Raw genomic sequence first — 20,694 nt, 5'->3', positions numbered from 1 at the left:
CCCGACGATATCCAAGCATAACATTAATTTCTTGGAATATCTCAATTGGTCAATCTACTTGCCAAGCTAGAAGCTATCTCAATTAGTGAACTTTTGATGTGTCATGCCCACTCTTGCTGATTTCTACACAACCTTAAAATTAATAAATACCACTACCATCATAGAGAACTTTTGGTGCGCCATGCGGCCATGCCTCGGCTGATCTAACGCAATGAATAGATACCAAACAAGGTGGAATCTATAGCATGCCATGTCCATTCTTGATGATGCAATACTTGATTCCATATGTAAATAAAAAAAATGCCAGATTTGTAGTCAGAAAATGATTATTTATCAATTTTGCTATCCGTCTGTCGAGTGATTTTTGTTATGGCTCTTTTGTTTTCTCAGCCGTTGGATAAGTTGCTATAAGATTCGTGCTGAATGGATGGGTCAGTGTGGATCTAATTTTGCTATAGATGTGCCATTCATATTTTTTTGGTTAGATATTATTCGTAGGGATATATCGAGTTTTGATCTAGAAAAAGTTGTATTATAAGTTACAACATAATTACACTATAGTTATAATGCAATTATACTATAATTACAATGTAACTTGTAGTAGATATAATATAATAATATATTAAATACATAGTGTAATATAAGTACTCTCCCCGTCCAAAAAAAAAGTTAACCTAGGATGAGATGTGACCCCTCCTAAAAGTCTAAAACAACGAATCTGAACAAAGGGTAGTCGAGATTCATTGTCCTAGGAGGGGATGTAGGTTGAGTTTTTTTTGGGACGGAGGGAGTACTTATATATACTTGAAGCTCTCAAGTGTTAAAAATATGATTAAAAAATTTGACTAATTTCATTAGGAGTGTTTTTACTTGAGATACTTTTTGTTTTTATTTAACTTTTATGAGTGTCGTATTATTCGCATGTTTTAATCATTTAATACTCCCTCCGTCCCAAAATATATCAACTTTTGGTTGGATGGGATATATTCTAGTACTATGAATCTGGATATATGTTAGAACTACTACATTTTAGGATGGAGGGAGTATAAGTTAGTATTACTACATGTTAATCATGGTTTAAAAATGAAGTGAACAATAGCTAGTCCAATCCTTGAAAAAACATGTGAGTTTTAACCAAAAGAAAAAAAAAACTGTGGAGTGATGCAAGCTAGTCCCCCTACGGTGCAACACATCGCCACGTCAGCGTATCTCAGGGCAATCCGCACGCCAGGACGGAATCCCGTTCCGTTACTAGTTATTACACCCCTCAACCTACGCCAGCCACCACGACCATCCATCCTCTGCTGCACTGGCACGAACGTCGCCGGGATCCCGACCCGGTTCGTCCCTCCCAAGCCCCAACCCGAGGAGCAAAGCCGGGGCATGGCAGAACCGTGAATAAGCCGCAACCTCTGTGGCGGTTTCCGACCAATCCCCTTCTTCTCCACCCAACCAGGTGAGAAATGCGATTGGGCGATGGCTTCGCTTTCCTCGCGCTATAAATTCCGCGGTCAACAATAAAGAATTGGAGCGGAGCAGCAAGTGGTGGGAGGGAGAATCCGGAATCCCAAAGCAACAGCAGCTAGGGTGAAGGGAGGGAGGGAGGGGGAGAGGGAGAGCCGCGGCGATGTCGTCGTGGAACTCGGTGGGGATGGAGGTGCTGTACCAGGTGCTCGGGTGGGTCGCCTTCTTCGCTTGGTCCTTCAGCTTCTACCCGCAGGTCTTCCTCAACTTCAAGCGCAAGAGGTGACGGATTTTTCTATCTCCCTTTTCCCCCCTCATCCTCTGATTTGCTCGTGGCTAGCCATTTCTTGGCTTATATTATTGCTGTGTTTGAATTCTGTGTTTATTTGTTGGTGTATGTATTATTTGAGGGAGATTACCCTCTTTAATTGCGTGCTTAGGTTAATCTGATTCATGAGATTTGTTCATCCATAGCCTTTGCAAGCTGCAACGGGCGACGAATCTTTGGATGTATGGGTGGAGCTGACCTCAATTTTGGGTAAAGAGTGTGGAGTCGTCCTTACTGAGCTGATTGCTCAACCAGTGGAAATTGTCAATTGTTGTCGGATGCCGCCATAATTTGATGGAGAATGCAAAATTTAGGAGGAGAACAAAGCAAAAGTTAAGAGTAGATTGAATGTTTTCGCAAACTCTGGCAGTAAGGAGTGCAGGACATGTGGCTCTTACAACTCCATCTGCTCATTTAATAAATTCCGCTTCTGTTCTACCGTCCACCATGACCGTGGTGTGTGGATTATTAAGAAGCACCATCTGCAGTGTAACTAAGATTAACACCAGAGTTTGTTCTTACAAATCTAGTAGATCCATTTCCTGCGCTTGGAATAGCCTGTAGTTATGATAAATGGGCAAAAACTAACCTTATAAGCTCATGCTTTCTTACCATCACAAGGTTTTCACTTGGGCATAATTAGTTCTTTAGGGAACATTCTTGTTGTCACTGAGTTTTCGCAATCAAATGTGATCTTCACGTGGGCGAATTATTTTGCACTTGTTCATTGGCCAATGGGGTGTTTTCTTTAAGTTCTTTGTCGGCATATCCGTACACTCCTTCTGTTCTGGAAAGCAACTAAAATATCCAAAGTATTTAACTCCTTCCATATGCTGCCTACTACGTCATGGAATCGTGTCGTTTTGTACATGCTTCAAGTCAAACTTTGCAAACTTTATGTATCAAGTTCTTTTAACTATTTAGATTGGATGAATGAAAATTATGTACACAGACTTGCCTCGAAAAGTACCTTTTATAATATTATAATTTTATCGAGTTTACTAAATATTTAGCAAGAGAAGTTAGTGGCCAAAGTCATATGTTTAAGATAGTGGCGATGTCCAAAATGGCATGTCTTCATGATCAGGAGTGCATTCATGAATAAACCTTCAGAGTTTGAACTAATCAGAGTTAAAACAGTAATATAACCTTCATAACAATCTATTTCCTTAATTGAGTTGGAAATTGCCACCTGTGTCAATCTGTTTTACACTGTACGGTGCTCTGGATGTCTGGTGGTTTGGGGACAGACGGTCTGTTAGATTAAGATATTTATTTTTTATATTCATGTTTCTTGTCACGTGGTTTAACTGGATTAATTGATTGCAGTGTGGTGGGTCTGAACTTTGATTTTCTGGTGTTGAACTTGACAAAGCACTCATCCTACCTCATATACAATGCTGCTCTATTCTTCAGCCCCTTCATCCAGAGACAGTATCATGAGACATATGGTGATAAAGAGGTTAGCCATATCGACCTTTAAAATATTTTTATCTTGTCTGGATATGAAATGGTACTATGTAAATTAAAATGTTCGTAGTGTAAATGATGGACAATATGAGCAAAGCTAGTTGTATCTAGTCAGATACCTGCTGTCCTGATTCCCAACTTCCATACTATCTCCATGTTGACAATGAGTGTACTGTAACGAGTGGTCTCTATTCTAGTTGTTTTGTTCCAGAACATCAGGAGCAAAATAGGACTGGTGCAGCTGAGTACATAGAACACATTCCATCATAACAGTAAATGAGAGATTAATGCTTGCATTTACACATAGATAATATATTAACAAATTAGTAATTTGGATGCCACAGCATGGGCATGGTGTTGGTACTATCCATTGGAAGGACTATTAGAATCGTGTAGCTAGCCTGACATCAGGGTCTATCAAGATTCTGGTTAGAACATGAAGCCCCATCTTTCATGTGCATCAAAGCGAACGTACTACCTTCCCTGAGTAATGGAATTCCTTCTTTACAAAAAATCGGTGTTATATGTGGCTAATATGCTGGAATGGCGTTTGCATGTGTGTATTTCATTGCAAAGTAGGGAGATTGTTTGTGATCATTTTGGTACATTATTTTCGTCATATTATTGAATGAAAACCTTTGCTGAGGTAAATAATTTTTCAACATTAGGTTTTGAAACTTCAGCGCGCTTCTTATTTTTTTCCTTCTGCATCATAACAAACTGGCATCCTAGTTAAAAAAAAAACTGGCAAAGTAGCTGGACAGGGCAGAATTTGTTTTGTATTATCTGGCATTTAAAACCATTTACAATTTGTATGATTGACCAATATGTTCTTCTCATTATCAATCCACACGTCTTTGCATTATTTTGTGGGATTCTAATGATGGCTCATTTCATGATTGCATTTGTTTTTTTATTTTAAGCTAATATTAGGATTGTGCAAGCACCATGCCTGTCACTAGTATTGCGTGTAAATTTGGTTGATATCCATGAGGACTAATATTTTAGCTGATGTACTGGTACCTTACTGTTTGGTATACCACTGAGGCACTGAACTCTTCCAAATCCTGTTGGCATTATGAGGATGCCTTTGATGTGAAAATTCATTTTTTGCTGTTTAAACACCATCAGTGAGGAGGTTTGTGATGATAGATTTGGTCTATTGTAAGAATATTAAGCCCTTGATTCTTGTTTGATGGACAAAAATGCTAATAATAACCTTGATTTTAGTGTAAATTCCCAGCCTGTTCACATGGATGCCTTTGATGTGAAAAGTCATTTTGTGATGTTTAAACACCATCCGAGCTGGGGTTTGTGGCTTTATGTCGGCAGATTTGGTCTATTATAAGATTATTAAGCCCTTTATTCTTGTTTTGGTGGACAAAAACTCTAATCATAAACCATGATTTTAGTGTAACTCCCAGCCTGTTCACGTGGATGGGCCAGAATTTTGGGCCACCTAAACAAGATCTAAAGAGTGATGTACATCAGCTCGGTAGTTGTCTTGTACATATAAAAAAAACAACATAGAGTCTGTATTCTACAACTATTTAAATATTTCTATCTTGTTTAGTAAAGTCTTACTACTGTTCCTGTCAAAAGAAATTTGGTGATTGCCTATGCCTCTTTTGGATCAATGCTTGAAATCTGGAACTGCGCTGACTTGTTATCAATTATCTTCTCTCGAGTGCCAAGGGTTGTTGTAATGTACATATAATTTTGATTCTTGTAGTTGCTCCAGTATTTGAGAGAAAAGAAAGCTGTACCCCAATGAATCGATATCCTTTGTTTTTGTTGTGTAATTGTAATGAGACCACCTTGGTGTCATTCTTCTTCATGTTTATTAGCTTTAAACTGTATTTGCTAAGCCTAAATCAAACATATTATTTTGTATCATTTGATGCAGATGATTCCTGTCGCGGCAAATGATGTTGCCTTTTCTGTACACGCGGTTGCCTTGACAGCTTTTACCCTTTTTCAAGTATTCATCTACGAGGTTAGTTAAACAGCTGTATGAACCACAGTTACTTATTTTCACTCTGTCAGTATCTGATACTTCAGTACAATATACAGCGAGGAAACCAGAAAATCTCCAAAGTCTGCATATCAATCACTGCTATTGTGTGGACAGCTGCTATTGTTTGCCTTATTGTAGCTTGGCCAAAAAGTAACTGGCTCTGGCTTATAGATGTGTTCAAGTAAGTTCTTTCTTCACTGTTCTACAAAATATCTCTCTAATCAAGCTCAGTTATGCTAATTGTTTGTTATTGACATGTATTGCTCCATTTTGCTCTAGTGGAACTGATTTCTTTCTCTTAATGTGTACTTTAGTTCAATACAGGTTGGGATGACAGCAATCAAATACATTCCTCAGGTAGTCATATGTTCTTGTTACTATATTTAGTCAGTTACATGGTTATCCTAATGGTGAAAAATGAATAGGGAACTAGCAAAATCCTTGATTTAGAGTATAATATGTGGTCAATTTTTTTTAGATAATGGAATAAAATATCCCGGCCTTTGCTCAAACGAGCTACAGCCAATTATTACATAGTTCACATAAAAGCAAACTCACACAATTAGTCCAGAACCACAGAATGAAAATTTTAAACAAGCACAAACTAATAGACACCAGCTATGTGGTCAATTAAAGGCAGGGTGAGTATATGTGTCTAGACCTGATAATAGAAGTTGAGCACAAGCTTATGTTGGCACAATATACACTTCAAGTTATGCTGATCTCTGTTGTCTTACCAGACAATTTCTAATGGCTTTGCTGTGTAGGATTTTACTCTAGTTTGAATGAAATAAAAAAAAAATGCCTATGCTTGCTTACTGTTGTATAACCTAATTTGATCCTACTGCATGTAGCCGCTAAAATGAAAAGTGTGCCGTTATTTGTTGCTAACAATTCTGTTTCCTGTTTATCTTAGGCCATCATGAACTTCAGGAGGAAGAGTACAATTGGTTGGAGTATTGGCAATATTTTACTTGATCTTACAGGAGGGGTGCTAAACTTTGGCCAGATGGGTGTGCAATCAATAGATCAACGTAAGCTGCATTGGTCCTTTGATCATAGTGTATGATATATATTAAGTATGTCAGATATTTTTACTGACTGAACATATTGTGTTGCAGACACGCTAGTGAACTTCTATGGAAATATTGGGAAAACCCTTCTTTCATTGGTGAGCAGGACTTGTTTTACTCTAATAATACTATCTTTACCACTTAAGGATTTCCAACTACAAGCCCTTCTCAATGTTAAATAATAATAATAAGAACAACTCTTAATGTTTGCTAAACTCGAGTAACTAAAATGACATGTCTTTGATATTGTAGGAAGTCGTTTTCTTCGACATCTTATTCATAATCCAACACTATGTGCTGTACCCTGTCAAACGAGATGAGAATGGTAAGGCTATCATTTCTGAAAGGGTAGCTCCTCTTATCAGGCCTTCAGACAAGCCTGAAGAAGATAGTGTGTGATATACCTATTGTATTTCACCTTTTTTATGGCCCAGATTACATTCGCTTCAGGGTATAGTCCCAACTATCCATTCATATGAAACAAATGCATTTTTCGTAAAACTAAATTTTGTACATATTTGTTTACGGATTAATGTAAAGATGTAGATACAATAGGCCTTTGATACTAGTCTTAAAACAATGTTTGTGATTATGTAAGTGTAAGTATACTTACAATATCTATCACGGATTTGTCATGAGTATGTTTTGTAGTTCGGTATTTACATTGTTGTTATTTTGGGTTATTTTCAGCATCAGTTTCAGGTTATTTACCCCTATTGTTAACTGTAGTTTGATTGTTTTTAACCCAGTTGTTCTCCTTTTCAGTTCCTTTTATATAATTCGCTGCGTTTTTTAATCAACAAAATGATTTGTGATCTTTGGAATATTTTGGCTGGCACTTTCACTCTATATGTTACCACTTGTTCTTAAAAAATATTTGGTATTCTGCAACCATCTTAGACAAAAATATTAGCCACCTAATTAAAAAACAGCCTTGCTAAACTGTCACGCCCAGGAACATCCCACTGCAGCTAACATCGCAATGTCACGCGGACAGTGTTATTTTTTTCTTCTAATATTGCTAATGTTTTAAAATAAGCCTTTCATTGTTTCTCTTTCGTTTTTTTGAGAGAAAATAAACCTTTCATATGTTACGCGGCTCATGTGTCCATGTCACTCCATGGTATTTTGTCGCCCTTTCTGGCGTGGCCGGTTTACTTAACAATGCGTTATGATAGATATATTGTCAAATTTTATCTTCAAAATTTCCTTGCGTCAAAATATTGGCTTCATACAATCCGGCATCAACGGAATGGATATATCAAGCGGATACACTATTAATATACTGTCCCTCCTTTCGCATCATGTGTTTTTAGAACAAAGGTGCACCAAAATATCTTGTAAATTTATCATTCAAAACACTTAGGCATTTCAGTGTTTGGGCTGGGATTTTCTCTGGCACAAAAATGAGATAGGCCATTATCAAAGTACTAATTATTATCGACTTAAAAAATGAATATATTTGATTTTTTAGAAAAATCTTATAGAAAATTTTTATACGAACAATTTAGGAAATGTGCTCACGTAGAGCGAGAAGCCATTAGAAAAACCTGCTTAGAGCAGGTACAAGCTATTGCCTGTTATGCTAATTTTTCATAGTGAGATGATGAGAGAGCAATTAAACAAGCGCTAGATATACGCGTGCTCCAAGGCAGCCTGATCAATCCAGCAGTGTCATGCACTACCAAGAGATAGGGTGAGATGAGAAGAAAAAATAGTAGTTTAAATAGAGTGCAGAGGTCATGTAATAGTTAGTCCTTCCACCGATAATATTAGTCGTTTGAAATAAAAGGAAGTTAGACTTTAAAATCTTCGACTATAAATAATTTCTAAAATATTTATCTTAGAAATATAAAGCCATATGTATAAATTAGTCTTAAAAAGTACTTCAATAAAATTATTTATTTGTTGATATTTCTATATAAATTATAATAGAAGTTGTCAAAGTTATTTTTTTTTAAGACCGAGTCCTTATCCATGTAACAAATATTATCAACTTGGAGGAAGCATTATACATACATTAACGTGGCATTTTGGAGTAAGCAGCCGACGACCTACTAGACTGGCTCTTAGAGCAAGTTAATAATAGTATAGCCAACTACTGACTCCAAATCATCTATGGCTGTGTTTAATTCATGCTAAAATTGGAAGTTTGGTTGAAATTGGAACGATGTGACGGAAAAGTTGGAAGTTTGTGTGTGTAGGAAAGTTTTGATGTGATGAAAAAATTAGAAGTTTGAAGAAAAACTTTGAAACTAAACACGGCCTATAGCCAATCTAATAGCTCATTCATACAATAGTTATCTATAAACCATTAATATATAGTTCCACCTCTTATACACACGTAACATATTGGAGTTCGTGTTACAGCTGGCTACAAATTCATTCCTTCTCTCTCTCTTCTCTTTCCTCCTCCACATGTGTTTACAGCTGACTTGTAATCTGCTATTGTACTCGCTCTTAGAACGCACAGCTGACAGCAAAATTCTACCGTACATTTTTGAGAAAATTTAGTAATTATTATTTTTTACAACGTCATGGTTGGGACCAATATTTTGTGAGAAATTAAACGGAAAACCCTTTTTTTTTTGCCGTGGTTTATTCTTGTTAAAAGAAACAATATGCTGATCGCTTTAAATACTACCAATGTATGTAGTACACAATTTTATTTGCTAAAAAAAAGTCAATTCCAAGTTAATGTTTTTCTATGAAGCAAACTGCAAAGTTAATCTCACTCAATTATTTTACATTGTTTGACTATGTCGTTTTTATTTTTTCGCAGCAGCCAATGGCTATCCAATTCTCCCCATCGAAGCAAAACACGTGGCGGCAGCATAAAACTTTAAGCTGGAGAAGATGGGCCCTGTTGCCATTAGGTGGGCCGAGAAAAGGGCCCAGACTATTTAGAAATGCTCCAAGCCCATCCAAAGAAGCGTAAAATCTCTTTGGCAAGAATTTGGCTTTGTACATCATCCAAGATGGATAACGAAGATCAGATGTATCGAGATGGAATTGTCCTAGTTTATTTTCATCAATGTAAGCAAAAATGTATCATGGAATATTTTTTAGTCAATTTAAGTATTCTTCTAGTCATAAATCTCCGTTGAAGCAAAAAAACGTGTATGGGTGAAGCGAGAATACTAATGCGCAAGCTGTCACGATCCTCTTACGTGTGCGGTCAGTGGGGTTTTCACGTTTGTCCCACACTCTTTTCTGTTTTTGTATGGTATTTTTTGCCGTCAGGTTTGGCCTAGTGTAAGGCACACCAAAAATTATACTGCCGAGTGTCACTTGTGACCATCACATGGTTTTAGCTGAGTGGGATCTATACACGCATAATAGCCACTCAAGCCTCAATATGCCTCATGATCCCAAGTAAACACCATTAAATATAATTTAAGTAGTGCCAAATATTGAGCAAAATAGATATTGCTGGGACTTAGCATGTTAATTAACTTTAGCATGAGATGTACCCGTCAAACCACACGAAAGAGGCGACCAGATGTGTTACAAATCCCAGAAGATTTGACTTAGTTTGTTAAGCTATACATCTAGTTTGTTCATCACATACTCATGTCTAGATAGTTCTATCTAGAATATACCAAAACGCTTTCATCAAAATAAATGGTATCCATAAAGAAGGAATACTAACACACGAATAATTTATAGTCTAAATTTAGAATTCATTTGGCCAAACAGCCTTATGATAGGTTCGCACGGAAATTTATCTACCCAATACCCATAAGCAATCCGAGTAGGGATAGACCCCTAATGAACCATCTTGAAGAGATCAACTAAACATGCAAAACAAATTAACCAATGATCCAAAAAAGATACAAGTGTCAGATTGGCATGGCAATACAATCCTACATACATGCAAGCTCTAAATATCAAACAAGAGCTATTTGTAGGTTAATATGCATAAAGCTAGGTTGTTTTACAATATTTCACAAACGGTAAATTTGTAAAGCATTTATAAAATAAATATGTAAAGTAAAGTACGATTGTCAGTATAAATAATTGTAGCAACATAATTATCATTTCTCATTAACATCATCAGTGTCGGTGATATGGACCCGGGGGTATCATGTTTAGAGCGAGGAGGTCGCCCCCAAACCCATGTGGCATCCCCTGAGGAGGGTGACGCCCGGGTGGAGCGGCGACCGTCCCCTCCCAGCTTAGGGTACGGAGGCTGCCCCCAGACCCACGTGGCCCTCCCTCGAGGGGAGTCAGGCCCGAGGTAGGGCGGCGGCCACTCCCTGGCCGAGACTCGATGGAGGAGGATGCTACGTGGCCCTCCCCCGAGGGGAGTCAGGCCCAAGGTAGAGTGGCGGCCACTCCTTCCCAGAGACTGGATGGAGGAGGCTGCCCCCCAATGCCACGTGGCCCTCCCCCGAGGGGGGAGTCAGGCCCAAGGTAGGGTGGCGGCCACTTTTTCCCACAGACTGGATGGAGGAGGCTGCCCCCCGATGCCACGTGGCCCTCCCCCGAGGGGAGTCAGGCCCGAGGTGGGGCGGCGGCCACTCCCTGGCCGAGACTAGAGGGAGAAGGCTGCCCCAGGCGCCACGTGGCCCTCCCCCGAGGGGGGATCGGGCCCGAGGTCGGGCGGCGGCCGCCCCCTCCCGTGACTAGGGGCTCCCCCGACCCCCTCTCTAGGTCACCATGTACGGTGGGTTAAGTGTCCGCCTCTAGGTGCCTACCTACCCGCATTTATGGCGGCCCGAGTAGTCGCGCCATGCGGCGTGCAATGCACTCAACCGGTCTGTGACTGGTCGAATGACCGATGGGACTGGGGTAGTGCGCCTGTGCGCTGCTCGTGTGTCAGGCGACGTGCAGCCTGACATGTCCCATCAAATAATGATGGTGAGAGGTTCTCATCCTCTTATCCCAGCTGGAGTCGGTCCTCCCGCTCTGGTCAAAGCCAGGCTCCCGTTTCCCGGTGTAATAGGAGCCCAGAAGTCCTCACCCATTAAATGGTGACTGATAGGGGCACCCCCCGTGTCAGGCGGCAAGATTTGACAGGCCTCATCATTAAGATGACGTGCGCTTGCTTCCCAAGTCAAGAGATAAGACATGCATTTAATGCAAAGATTGTAATCCTTCTCCACCGGAGCTAGGTTAGGTTGTTGGGCCCATGTGGTAACCCCTTGAGGTATAAAAGGAGGTCCAGGCCTAGTAGTGGAAAAAAGGGGGGGGGGGACTCCCAAGCGAACTGGCACTTGAGTTTCGCAACCCCAAGCACTGGTGTTCTACACTCAATCAATCAAGCACAGGAGTAGGGTATTACGCTTATCAGTGGTCCGAACCTGTATAAACCCCTTTTGTCTCTTCGTCTTTAGGGATGGAACCCCTTGAAGGTCACACAGCTTCGCTCACCAAACCCTCGAATCTCACCCGCTGCCCCCGACCGAACTCATAATGGGGGGCCTCACAGTCTCCTGATGGAGGAGTTTATTCTTCGACATCTGGCGCGCCAGGTAGGGGGCGCCTTCGTGATTTTTGAGGTTCTTTCGAGCGCCGGCGTGACGAGCGTGGCGGCGCCAATGCGGGGGAAGGCGCAGCCTCCTCAGGAGTGTCGCGCCGCCCCAGGCAGGGGGCTAGGCTCCCCACATTCTCATCAGAAAAGGCTAGCGGCCAGGTTTTTGTGGCGAGTCTTCGGAATGTCCGATGGCCCCCAAAGTTCCGGCCCAGCCTCACTGAGAGGTACCACGGTAGCGTCAACCCCTCCGAGTCCCTCCAGATCCATACGACGATCATAGAGGCGGCGTGGGGTGACGACCGGGTCAAGGCGAATTTCTTCCCCATGGCCCTCCAGGGCCAAGCGCGGGGATCGCTCATGAACCCTGCCACCTGCCTCAGTCTACTCTTGGGAGGGCTCTTGCAGTTGAGCTCCGGGTGCCGTCGAAGCCCGGGACCCCCTGTGCGGGCTCTTCCGTAGCGGCTAGCTTTGGTCCCACCGGCTGGCTATGGTGCCCGGCCCGGCTCAACTAATCGTCCTTTCAAGCTTCAAGTATTTTCAATTTTTCAATTCATCAGCTTAATACAGCTTGAAGTCTTATATTTATTTTCCCCCTGTTCTTTTCTCATGGCCTTGCGACGCTCACGTGTTGCGCATTTGTTTGCTCCCTCGGTGGTAAGAGCCCAACCTCTCTCCCATCTACATGAACATTTCCTCGCTAAGTGTGGGGGCTAAGTTTTCTAGCCCTATTCCAGCCTTAAGTTGAGCTCTGGGTGCCGTCGAAGCCCGGGACCACCTGTGCTGGCTCTTCCGTAGCGGCTAGCTTTGGTCCCGCCGGCTGGCTATGGTGCCCGGCCCGGCTCAACTGTAGACGGGAATCACTGGCTTTAGAGTTTTTCGGCTCTCACACTCATGCGAAAGTAGTCGTCCGTGTAGAAGGGAGAGATATTAGAAGGAGGCCACCGAAAGGAAAGAGCAAACAGAATGTGTAGCGTGGGGACATAGGCTCGTGGGAACCTTACCTCGTTTGCTAAGTGGTCACAGGCTTCCCAAAATGGTTCGGAACCCATGGTGGGGGGCCCTCTTCGAGCTAAAGGTTTGAAAGGTCGCGACATGCAAGAAAGGTTTGTGTTTGCCTCATTCATACAAGCAATTCTTTGCTATAAGTGTGGGGGCTACGATTCCTAGCTCTATCCTAGCCCTGCGTCGAGCTCTGGGTACCGTCGATGCCCGGGGCCCCCTGTGCTAGCTCTTCCGTAGCGGCTGGCTTTGACCCCGTCGGCTAGTTACGACGCTCAGCTTCGCTTGATCGCAGGCGAAGATTGCTGGCTATAGAAAGTTCAGTCCTCACACTTGCGCGAAGATAATCGTTTGCATAGAATTATTATTGCTTATATTTATCTCTCGCCCATCTCTTCCTCGCGGTCCCCCAGTACCTATGTGTCGCGCGCCGGCTTGCCTCCCTTGGTAACAAAAAGTTTGTATTCGCTTCATCCATTCAAACGATTCTTTGCTTAAAAGTGCGGGAGTTACGATTCCTAGCTCTATCCTAGCCCTGCGTCGAGCTCTGGGTACCGTCAACGCCTGGGCCCCCTGTGCTAGCTCTTCCGTAGCGGCTGGCTTTGGCCCCGCCGGCTGGCTACGGCACCCAGCTTAGCTTGATCGCGGGTGAAGATTGCTGGCTATAGAAAGTTCAGTCCTCACACTCACGAAAATAATCGTTTGAATAGATGAAGTAGAACATGAACAGAGGTTAACAAATGGCAGGGGCAAGCGAGGTACGCGGCGTAAGGTCATGGGCCCGAGAGAATCTAACAACGTTTGCTGAATATATATAGAAAATAAGTTCACAGCCTAAGGTACGGGCTAGCGAGTCGCCCTCAAGCTGGGGCGAAAAAGGCGCATGGGTCCTAGTGCCAGCAAAGAAGAAGAGGCCGGGCCCGCATATCATCAGACTAGGAGAGTGGCATTAACCCTGACCACCTGGGGAAGGTTTTGGTCAGGGCTAATGCCGGGGGCTACTGTCGGTGATATGGACCCGGGGGTATCATGTTTAGAGCGAGGAGGTCGCCCCCAAACCCATGTGGCATCCCCTGAGGAGGGTGACGCCCGGGTGGAGCGGCGACCGCCCCCAGACCCACGTGGCCCTCCCCCGAGGGGAGTCAGGCCCGAGGTAGGGCGGCGGCCACTCCCGGGCCGAGACTCGATGGAGGAGGCTGCCCCCTGATGCCACGTGGCCCTCCCCCGAGGGGAGTCAGGCTCAAGGTAGGGTGGCGGCCACTCCTTCCCAGAGACTGGATGGAGGAGACTGCCCCCCGATGCCACGTGGCCCTCCCCCGAGGGGGGAGTCAGGCCAAAGGTAGGGTGGTGGCCACTCCTTCCCAGAGATTGGATGGAGGAGGCTGCCCCCCGATGCCACGTGGCCCTCCCCCGAGGGGAGTCAGGCCCGAGATGGGGCGGCGGCCACTCCCTGGCCGAGACTAGAGGGAGAAGGCTGCCCCAGGCGCCACGTAGCCCTCCCCCGAGAGGGGATCGGACCCGAGGTCGGGCGGCGGCGGCCCCCTCCCATGACTAGGGGTCGGGCTCCCCTGACCCCCTCTCTAGGTCACCATGTACAGTGGGTTAAGTGTCCGTCTCCAGGTGCCCACCTACCCGCATTTATGGCGGCCCGAGTAGTCACGCCACGCCGCATTTAATGCGGCGTGCAGTGCACTCAACCGGTCTGTGACCGGTCGAATGACCGATGGGACTGGGGTAGTGCGCCTGTGTGCTGCTCGTGTGTCAGGCAACGTGCAGCCTGACATGTCCCATCAAATAATGATGGTGAGAGGTTCTCATCCTCTTATCCCAGCCGGAGTCGGTCCTCCCGCTCTGGTCAAAGCCAGGCTCCCGTTTCCCGGTGTAATAGGAGCCCAGAAGTCCTCACCCATTAAATGGTGACTGACAGGGGCACCCCCCGTGTCAGGCGGCAAGATTTGACAGGCCTCATCATCAAGATGACTTGCGCTTGCTTCCCAAGTCAAGAGACAAGACATGCATTGCATTTAATGCAAAGATTGTAATCCTTCTCCACCAGAGCTAGGTTAGGTTGTTGGGCCCATGTGGTAACCCCTTGAGGTATAAAATGAGGTCCAGGCCTAGTAGTGGAAAAAAGGGGGGGGGGGGGACTCCCAAGCGAACTGGCGCTTGAGTTTCGCAACCCCAAGCACTGGTGTTCTACACTCAATCAATCAAGCACAGGAGTAGGGTATTACGCTTATCAGTGGCCCGAACCTGTATAAACCCCTTTTATCTCATCGTCTTTGGGGATGGAACCCCTTGAAGGTCACACAGCTTCGCTCACCAAACTCTTGAATCTCACCCGCTGCCCCCGGCCGAACTCACAATGGGGGGCCTCACAGTCCCCTGATGGAGGAGTTCATTCTCCGACAATCAGAAATCATAAAACATCACACTTACACCTTCCACGTTAGCAAGTCATAATTATAATTAAAACCATCATCAAGTTCCTATTCTCAACCATATTTAAAAGCATTTTTAGAAAGATTAAAATTATACTCATGCTGCTCCCTCCGTACCGCCCTCCAAAAAAAAAACAACCTCACAACCTCATACTAGGATGCGATACATCCTAGTATGTTCAGATTCGTTGCACTAGGATGTGTCACATCCTAGTACAAGGTTAGCTTTTTTGGGACGGATGGAGTACTTCCCAAGTCACTTTTGGCCACGAGCACGGCTAACCGGTTAGTTTTATCTCTGCAGAGTTCGTACAAATCCACATGACTCTAGTTGGTTTGGTGCCGGCCTAACACCGCACACTCTACATATTAAGGGCAGGCTAGAGGTCACAACATAACCGTTACATTGTCTAGTGTCTAGCCCTGTATCAGCGACGACAAGTGTGACTCCACCCTGGGAATGACCCAGAGCCACTAGGTGGTGGGCCTATCCCTTAAACTTAACACCGTGGCGGCAAACACATATGTTTCCCCATGATGCACTAAACCATTGTATTGGACAAAGTAAGGCGCCCAAACTACTCTTAGCGAGCAAATAGGTAGCTCCTCTGAATAATCGCTAAGACTAATTCATACTACTCCAGCCTACCAATATGCAAGGCTAAATCGCTAAGACGAATGCTCCCCCTATCAGTGCACAACTACTACCATATGTACACCACTCGCCACTGTTGACGGCTGTTAAGTGCCAAATTAACGCCGTCAATACCTGCATAAAACCATAGATGTAAAACATCCAACATAGTGATAGGATTTATTTCTAACAATTTCCACGAGTGTTAGTGTATATTCGTATACAGGAGACAAACTACCTACATTGAGAAGAAATATATATGAAGGAGGAGGAGAATCAAACTCGTATCCAAACATATGGAGTTTTAGACCTAAAAACCCAATTAAACACCTCCAAATGGGTCAAACATTCATACCAATGGATTGAAGGGCCCAAAATGAGTGTCCAGGCTGAAAACCGGGGCCAACAGAGCCGGCAAGGGTTCGGCCGATCCTGACAGAGGCCGCTGGCCCAGGCCGAAGTTGCATCCGGTAGATTACGCTCTCCCAATGACAGTTATGACCGTTTCCGACGCTCCAACCGTCTTCCAAATGGACACTTGGCATGAGGAGAGTGAATATGCTCATTGGATGCCATGGAGGATCTCCACACTCCCAAGCAAGCTCCACACTATAAATACCCCTATCATCTCCCTCATTCACACACACCAAGGCATGAGTTGAATTACAAGAGGCTCTACTGTACTTTATTATATATTAGAATAGGGAGAGAGTAAGGTAGAAGAAATCGGAGAAATCCCGGAGTTATCGGCAATCTCCTCTTACTTTTGTATCTTGTTAATTACTCTGTTTTAATAGAAATATCATTCTGAGTAATTAAGATTCGCTTAGTGAGAATTACTTCTTGGTTAGTTCCTAATTAGCATACGTGATAATTGTTCTCTATAGTCCATTAATTTATAGTGATTGCTTTAGTGTTTGATCGGCACTAGAGTAGTTATTAATTACGTAGATGCGGTGTCTGGGTAATTAATTTTCGGTGGTTGCTACGTATTCCATAGTATGTTTGAGGTGGGTGTAGAGGTGGTGACAGCCCTCAAGAGCACTTAAGTCCTCCCTGTCTGGGTACGTAATAGAGTGATATCTGGGAATAGCGGGTTGTCAGTGCCTGAACTATTGCGTTAAGATTAAAGTTAAGCTTTCCCTAGACATTGTTTCTTATTAGGAAATCATCTGTGTCCTCTGCCCACATTAGCTTTGTGTCCTTGGATGAACCTGACGAGGAGTTGAACTCATACGTTCCCTGTGGAAATCGATACTCTAAAATACTTCTGGGTAAAGTGCTACATCGGTTTCTTCCATGCGTTTGCGGATTCTATCTGTGACGTTAAGAAATACCAATAGCCACCCAAGTCTAGAATCATGTTTTTCCTCCATTTTAGTTCACAAATAAATAGAGGCACTGTGGGGGAGTCCATCCGCCACATCCGGCGTTGCGGGTCTGACTTGCGGACATCCTAGCGCTTCAAGCCGTCCCCGCCCACCCACCAGCCATCCATCGCAGAGGTCCGGCGAGCCATCGGCCTCGACAACGACGACCCTTCGGTGTCCTCCCGCCGTGGGGAGAGGCAGTTCGTGTTCCGGCAGCCGAAGGACGATGGGGTGGGGGGGAGGGAGAGGGGTTGAGCTGCCTTGTCCACCACCACCGCCACAGCCGGATATAGAGAAGGAGAAGATGGGATGGAGAGAGGATGAGGAGGGGAGGAGGAGAAGGACAAGAGGAATGGCGGATGAAGAGGATTAGGTGAGAGAGAGAGAGAGAGAGAGAGAGAGAGAGAGAGAGAGAGAGAGAGAGAGAGGGCGATGGTGTGTGGTGAGACGAGCGGATAAGGTCGAGTTGGCTTGGCTTAGTTTTTGTGACGAATGCAGCCATCATGATCCTGTATACCAAAGGGGTATTGTCCAACAAACAGATATATTGCTCAACCCTTGAAGCTACCCATAGTTGTCATGTTGTGGCTTTAACCATGCACTCTCCCGGGACATCCAGGCCTTGTGCACTTCATGTCATACATCGCCCTATTTTGAAATCTTCACCCTAAAATCCCGCCTCTGTAGAAATGCCCACCTCTTCACCACATAATGTAGGTACCCTTTGTCATGAAACATCTGTCGAACTGCACCTGCTTACAACCATACCGCTAGTGGGCATCTAAACCATCGTTAATCCTCAGACGACTCATCGATATGGTCGTTCAATCATCAGGTACGTTCGTTTCCTTGTTTTTTAGTTCTACCTCTTCCGCTGTCGCCTCATTCTCCTCCATTACGTCAACAACCAAAGGTGAGTCCGACTCATCGTCATCCTATTCATTGGCCGGGCAATTACTATCAGGCACAACGAACTCTACCAGTGAAATAACCTCTTTCGGTGCTTTGCCTTGACCACTCGTACAAACACTAACTTCTTCCACGACCACAATAGGAGATTGTTCCACCTCCGTGCAGCTTGTCTCGCGGTTCCAAAAACATCTATTTTCTTCTGCACCAGTATTGCCAGACTATACCCTTTCTCCTTTACTTTAGCCACAAAATTTCTCCAACTCCCAGTAGATGCAAGCCCCTTACCGGCCACACATCTTTTATGATAAAAATTTTCAACAATGGATCTACCTTGAACATATTATGTAGCCACCCTAGCACGTTGTTCATAATAAACTGCCTTGGATTTGGTAAAAAAAAAACTGCCTTGGTGCATTCAAGCTAGTATCGACGAATGCATATACAGTCGAATCTACTCCACTGTCACAAAGTTGTATGGGAACATCGCCATAATACCACGAAAAGGCACATCACCTAACATCCTAAAATAACATGCCAAATTGTCTTACCATGTTACTACCCAATAAAGTCTTCTTAGTGATCACTATTTGAAAATTAATACATTGCTACTCACCTCACAAAATATGTACTAACTTCGAACTAATTTTAACATATAACTAATTTAATATATGTACTAACATTGAACAATGAGAAATGATGAACAAATTATACGTATTAACATTCAACAATGAGAAACGATTAACAAATAACAAGCATCATACTTTGGGATTAAAACTTCACAAGCCTCATACTTCGGGATTACAAATTCACATGCCTCATACTTAAGGATTAAAAGTTCATACCTTAACCACCGTCGCCTCCCCTTCCCTCCCGGCCATGATGGCTCTCCCGCGCGATGGCGACGGCAACGACGATGTGGTCTTGAGCTCCTTCGACGAAAATATGTGCACAATCGGCTCGGTGGGGAGGTGATATAAACGGGCCTGTTAACCTCCCATTGTTCAATAGGGTTGGTGAGGGGGGGGGGGAGGGGGCTGTCGTACTACGGTTGCCAGGCGATGGGGCCTGTTGAATGGCCGAAGTTCGACATGAACGCCCGCAGCTCGACATGTTCCAGTTGAACACGCCTCGTTTGATTGCCTGGCCTATCGATCCTTTGTCGTTCGATAGACCCTATTTTGGCGGATAAATCCGGATGCCAACTATTATTGTTATTTTCCATTAAAATAATAATATTTCTAAAAAAATCCATGTTTGGGCAACCAGACTAAACACACTATGCCCTCTAGCTAGCGATTACTCTTGGCTTGAGCACAATTAAAAAAAAGAAAGAAAAACAACGAGAATGGGCAGCGATACACGGATGAAAAAAGAAAAAGAGGGGAGCTTCTCCCGTAGAAATAAAAAGAGGAAATGTGTAAAAAAAGAGGAAAATGTTGGTTGCGTGGAGAACAAGGCAAGTGGGAGACATACACTATAGGGTGAGACATCATAGGCCTGGTTTAGTTCCCTAATTTTTTTTCCCAAAAACATCATATTGAATCTTTGGACATATACATGGAGCATTAAATATAGATTAAAAAAACTACTTGCACAGTTAGGGAGAACTTGCGAGACGAATCTTTTGAGCCTAATTAGTCCATGATTAGTCATAAGTGCTACAGTAACCTACATATGCTAATAACGGATTAATTAGCGTCAAAAGATTCGTCTCGCAGTTTTCAGGCGAGTTAATTATGAAATTAGTTTTTTCATTTGTGTTCGAAAACCCTTTCTGACATCCGATCAAACATCCGATGTGACACCTAAAATTCTTTTGTATGCACTATTATTCAATGGTTTTTGTGTGAGATTTGATCTGCTATAACATGAGTATAACATGAGTGTGACTTACAAATCTGGTTGACTGCACTAATTTGATTAGCACACAGTATTTCTAAGCTATAAAGAGGGGAAAATAACTGGGTTGAAGACACATGACTTCCACCTGCTTTTGCATCGAATACTTCCAATTGGAATTCGAGGGTATTTGCAGAAAGAAATTTGTGATGCACTATTATAGTTAGGTAGCTTTTTTCGTCAACTATACTCTAAGTCATTGAAGCTTGATGTGCTGGAAAAGTTAGAAGAACAAATAATATTTGTGTTGTGCAAATTGGAAATGATTTTTCCACCTGCATTTTTTGATATTGTGGTACACTTAGCAGTCCATTTACCACAACAAGCAAGACTTGGTGGACCTGTACAGTATAGATGGATGTTTTTTTATTGAAAGGTATGTGTTGATTAGGATCCTTCTCTTTGTTCTATAATTTTGTCATTGTACTGTAGTAAGTGTATATTATTGGTATGTAGGTTCCTTGGTACTTTGAAAGGCATGGTGAGCAATAGGGCACATCCAGAGGGTTCAATCACGGAAGCCTATATTATGAAGGAGTGCTCAACATTTTGCTCTATGTATCTCAATGGAATTGAGACAAGGTTCAATAGGGAAGAGAGAAACTATG

General features: G+C 43.4%; 1 protein-coding gene across 3 annotated transcripts; it reads left to right on the top strand.

Annotated features, from left to right (window-relative positions):
* The first annotated feature begins 1,345 nt into the window (after positions 1 to 1,345).
* On the top strand, positions 1,346 to 9,411 carry LOC127757995 (cystinosin homolog). 3 transcript variants are annotated; one of them, XM_052283590.1, is made up of 9 exons: positions 1,346 to 1,746; positions 3,122 to 3,254; positions 5,169 to 5,258; positions 5,336 to 5,460; positions 5,594 to 5,636; positions 6,196 to 6,313; positions 6,401 to 6,450; positions 6,605 to 6,677; positions 9,138 to 9,411. In XM_052283590.1, exons 1-9 carry the CDS (start codon positions 1,628 to 1,630, stop codon positions 9,188 to 9,190), a joined length of 804 nt encoding a protein of 267 aa, XP_052139550.1. In that variant the 5' UTR covers positions 1,346 to 1,627; the 3' UTR covers positions 9,191 to 9,411. The 3 variants fall into 3 exon arrangements, with proteins under 3 accessions (XP_052139550.1, XP_052139549.1, XP_052139548.1); XM_052283589.1 differs by having other exon boundaries at positions 9,135 to 9,411; XM_052283588.1 differs by lacking the exon at positions 9,138 to 9,411 and having other exon boundaries at positions 1,360 to 1,746; positions 6,605 to 7,010.
* Positions 9,412 to 20,694: the final 11,283 nt, after the last annotated feature.

Source organism: Oryza glaberrima, chromosome 12, assembly GCF_000147395.1.
Source record: "Oryza glaberrima chromosome 12, OglaRS2, whole genome shotgun sequence".
Taxonomy (NCBI): Eukaryota; Viridiplantae; Streptophyta; class Magnoliopsida; order Poales; family Poaceae; genus Oryza; species Oryza glaberrima.
The sequence above is the reverse complement of the archived record's forward strand: the minus strand, read 5'-3'. Positions and strand labels throughout refer to the sequence as shown.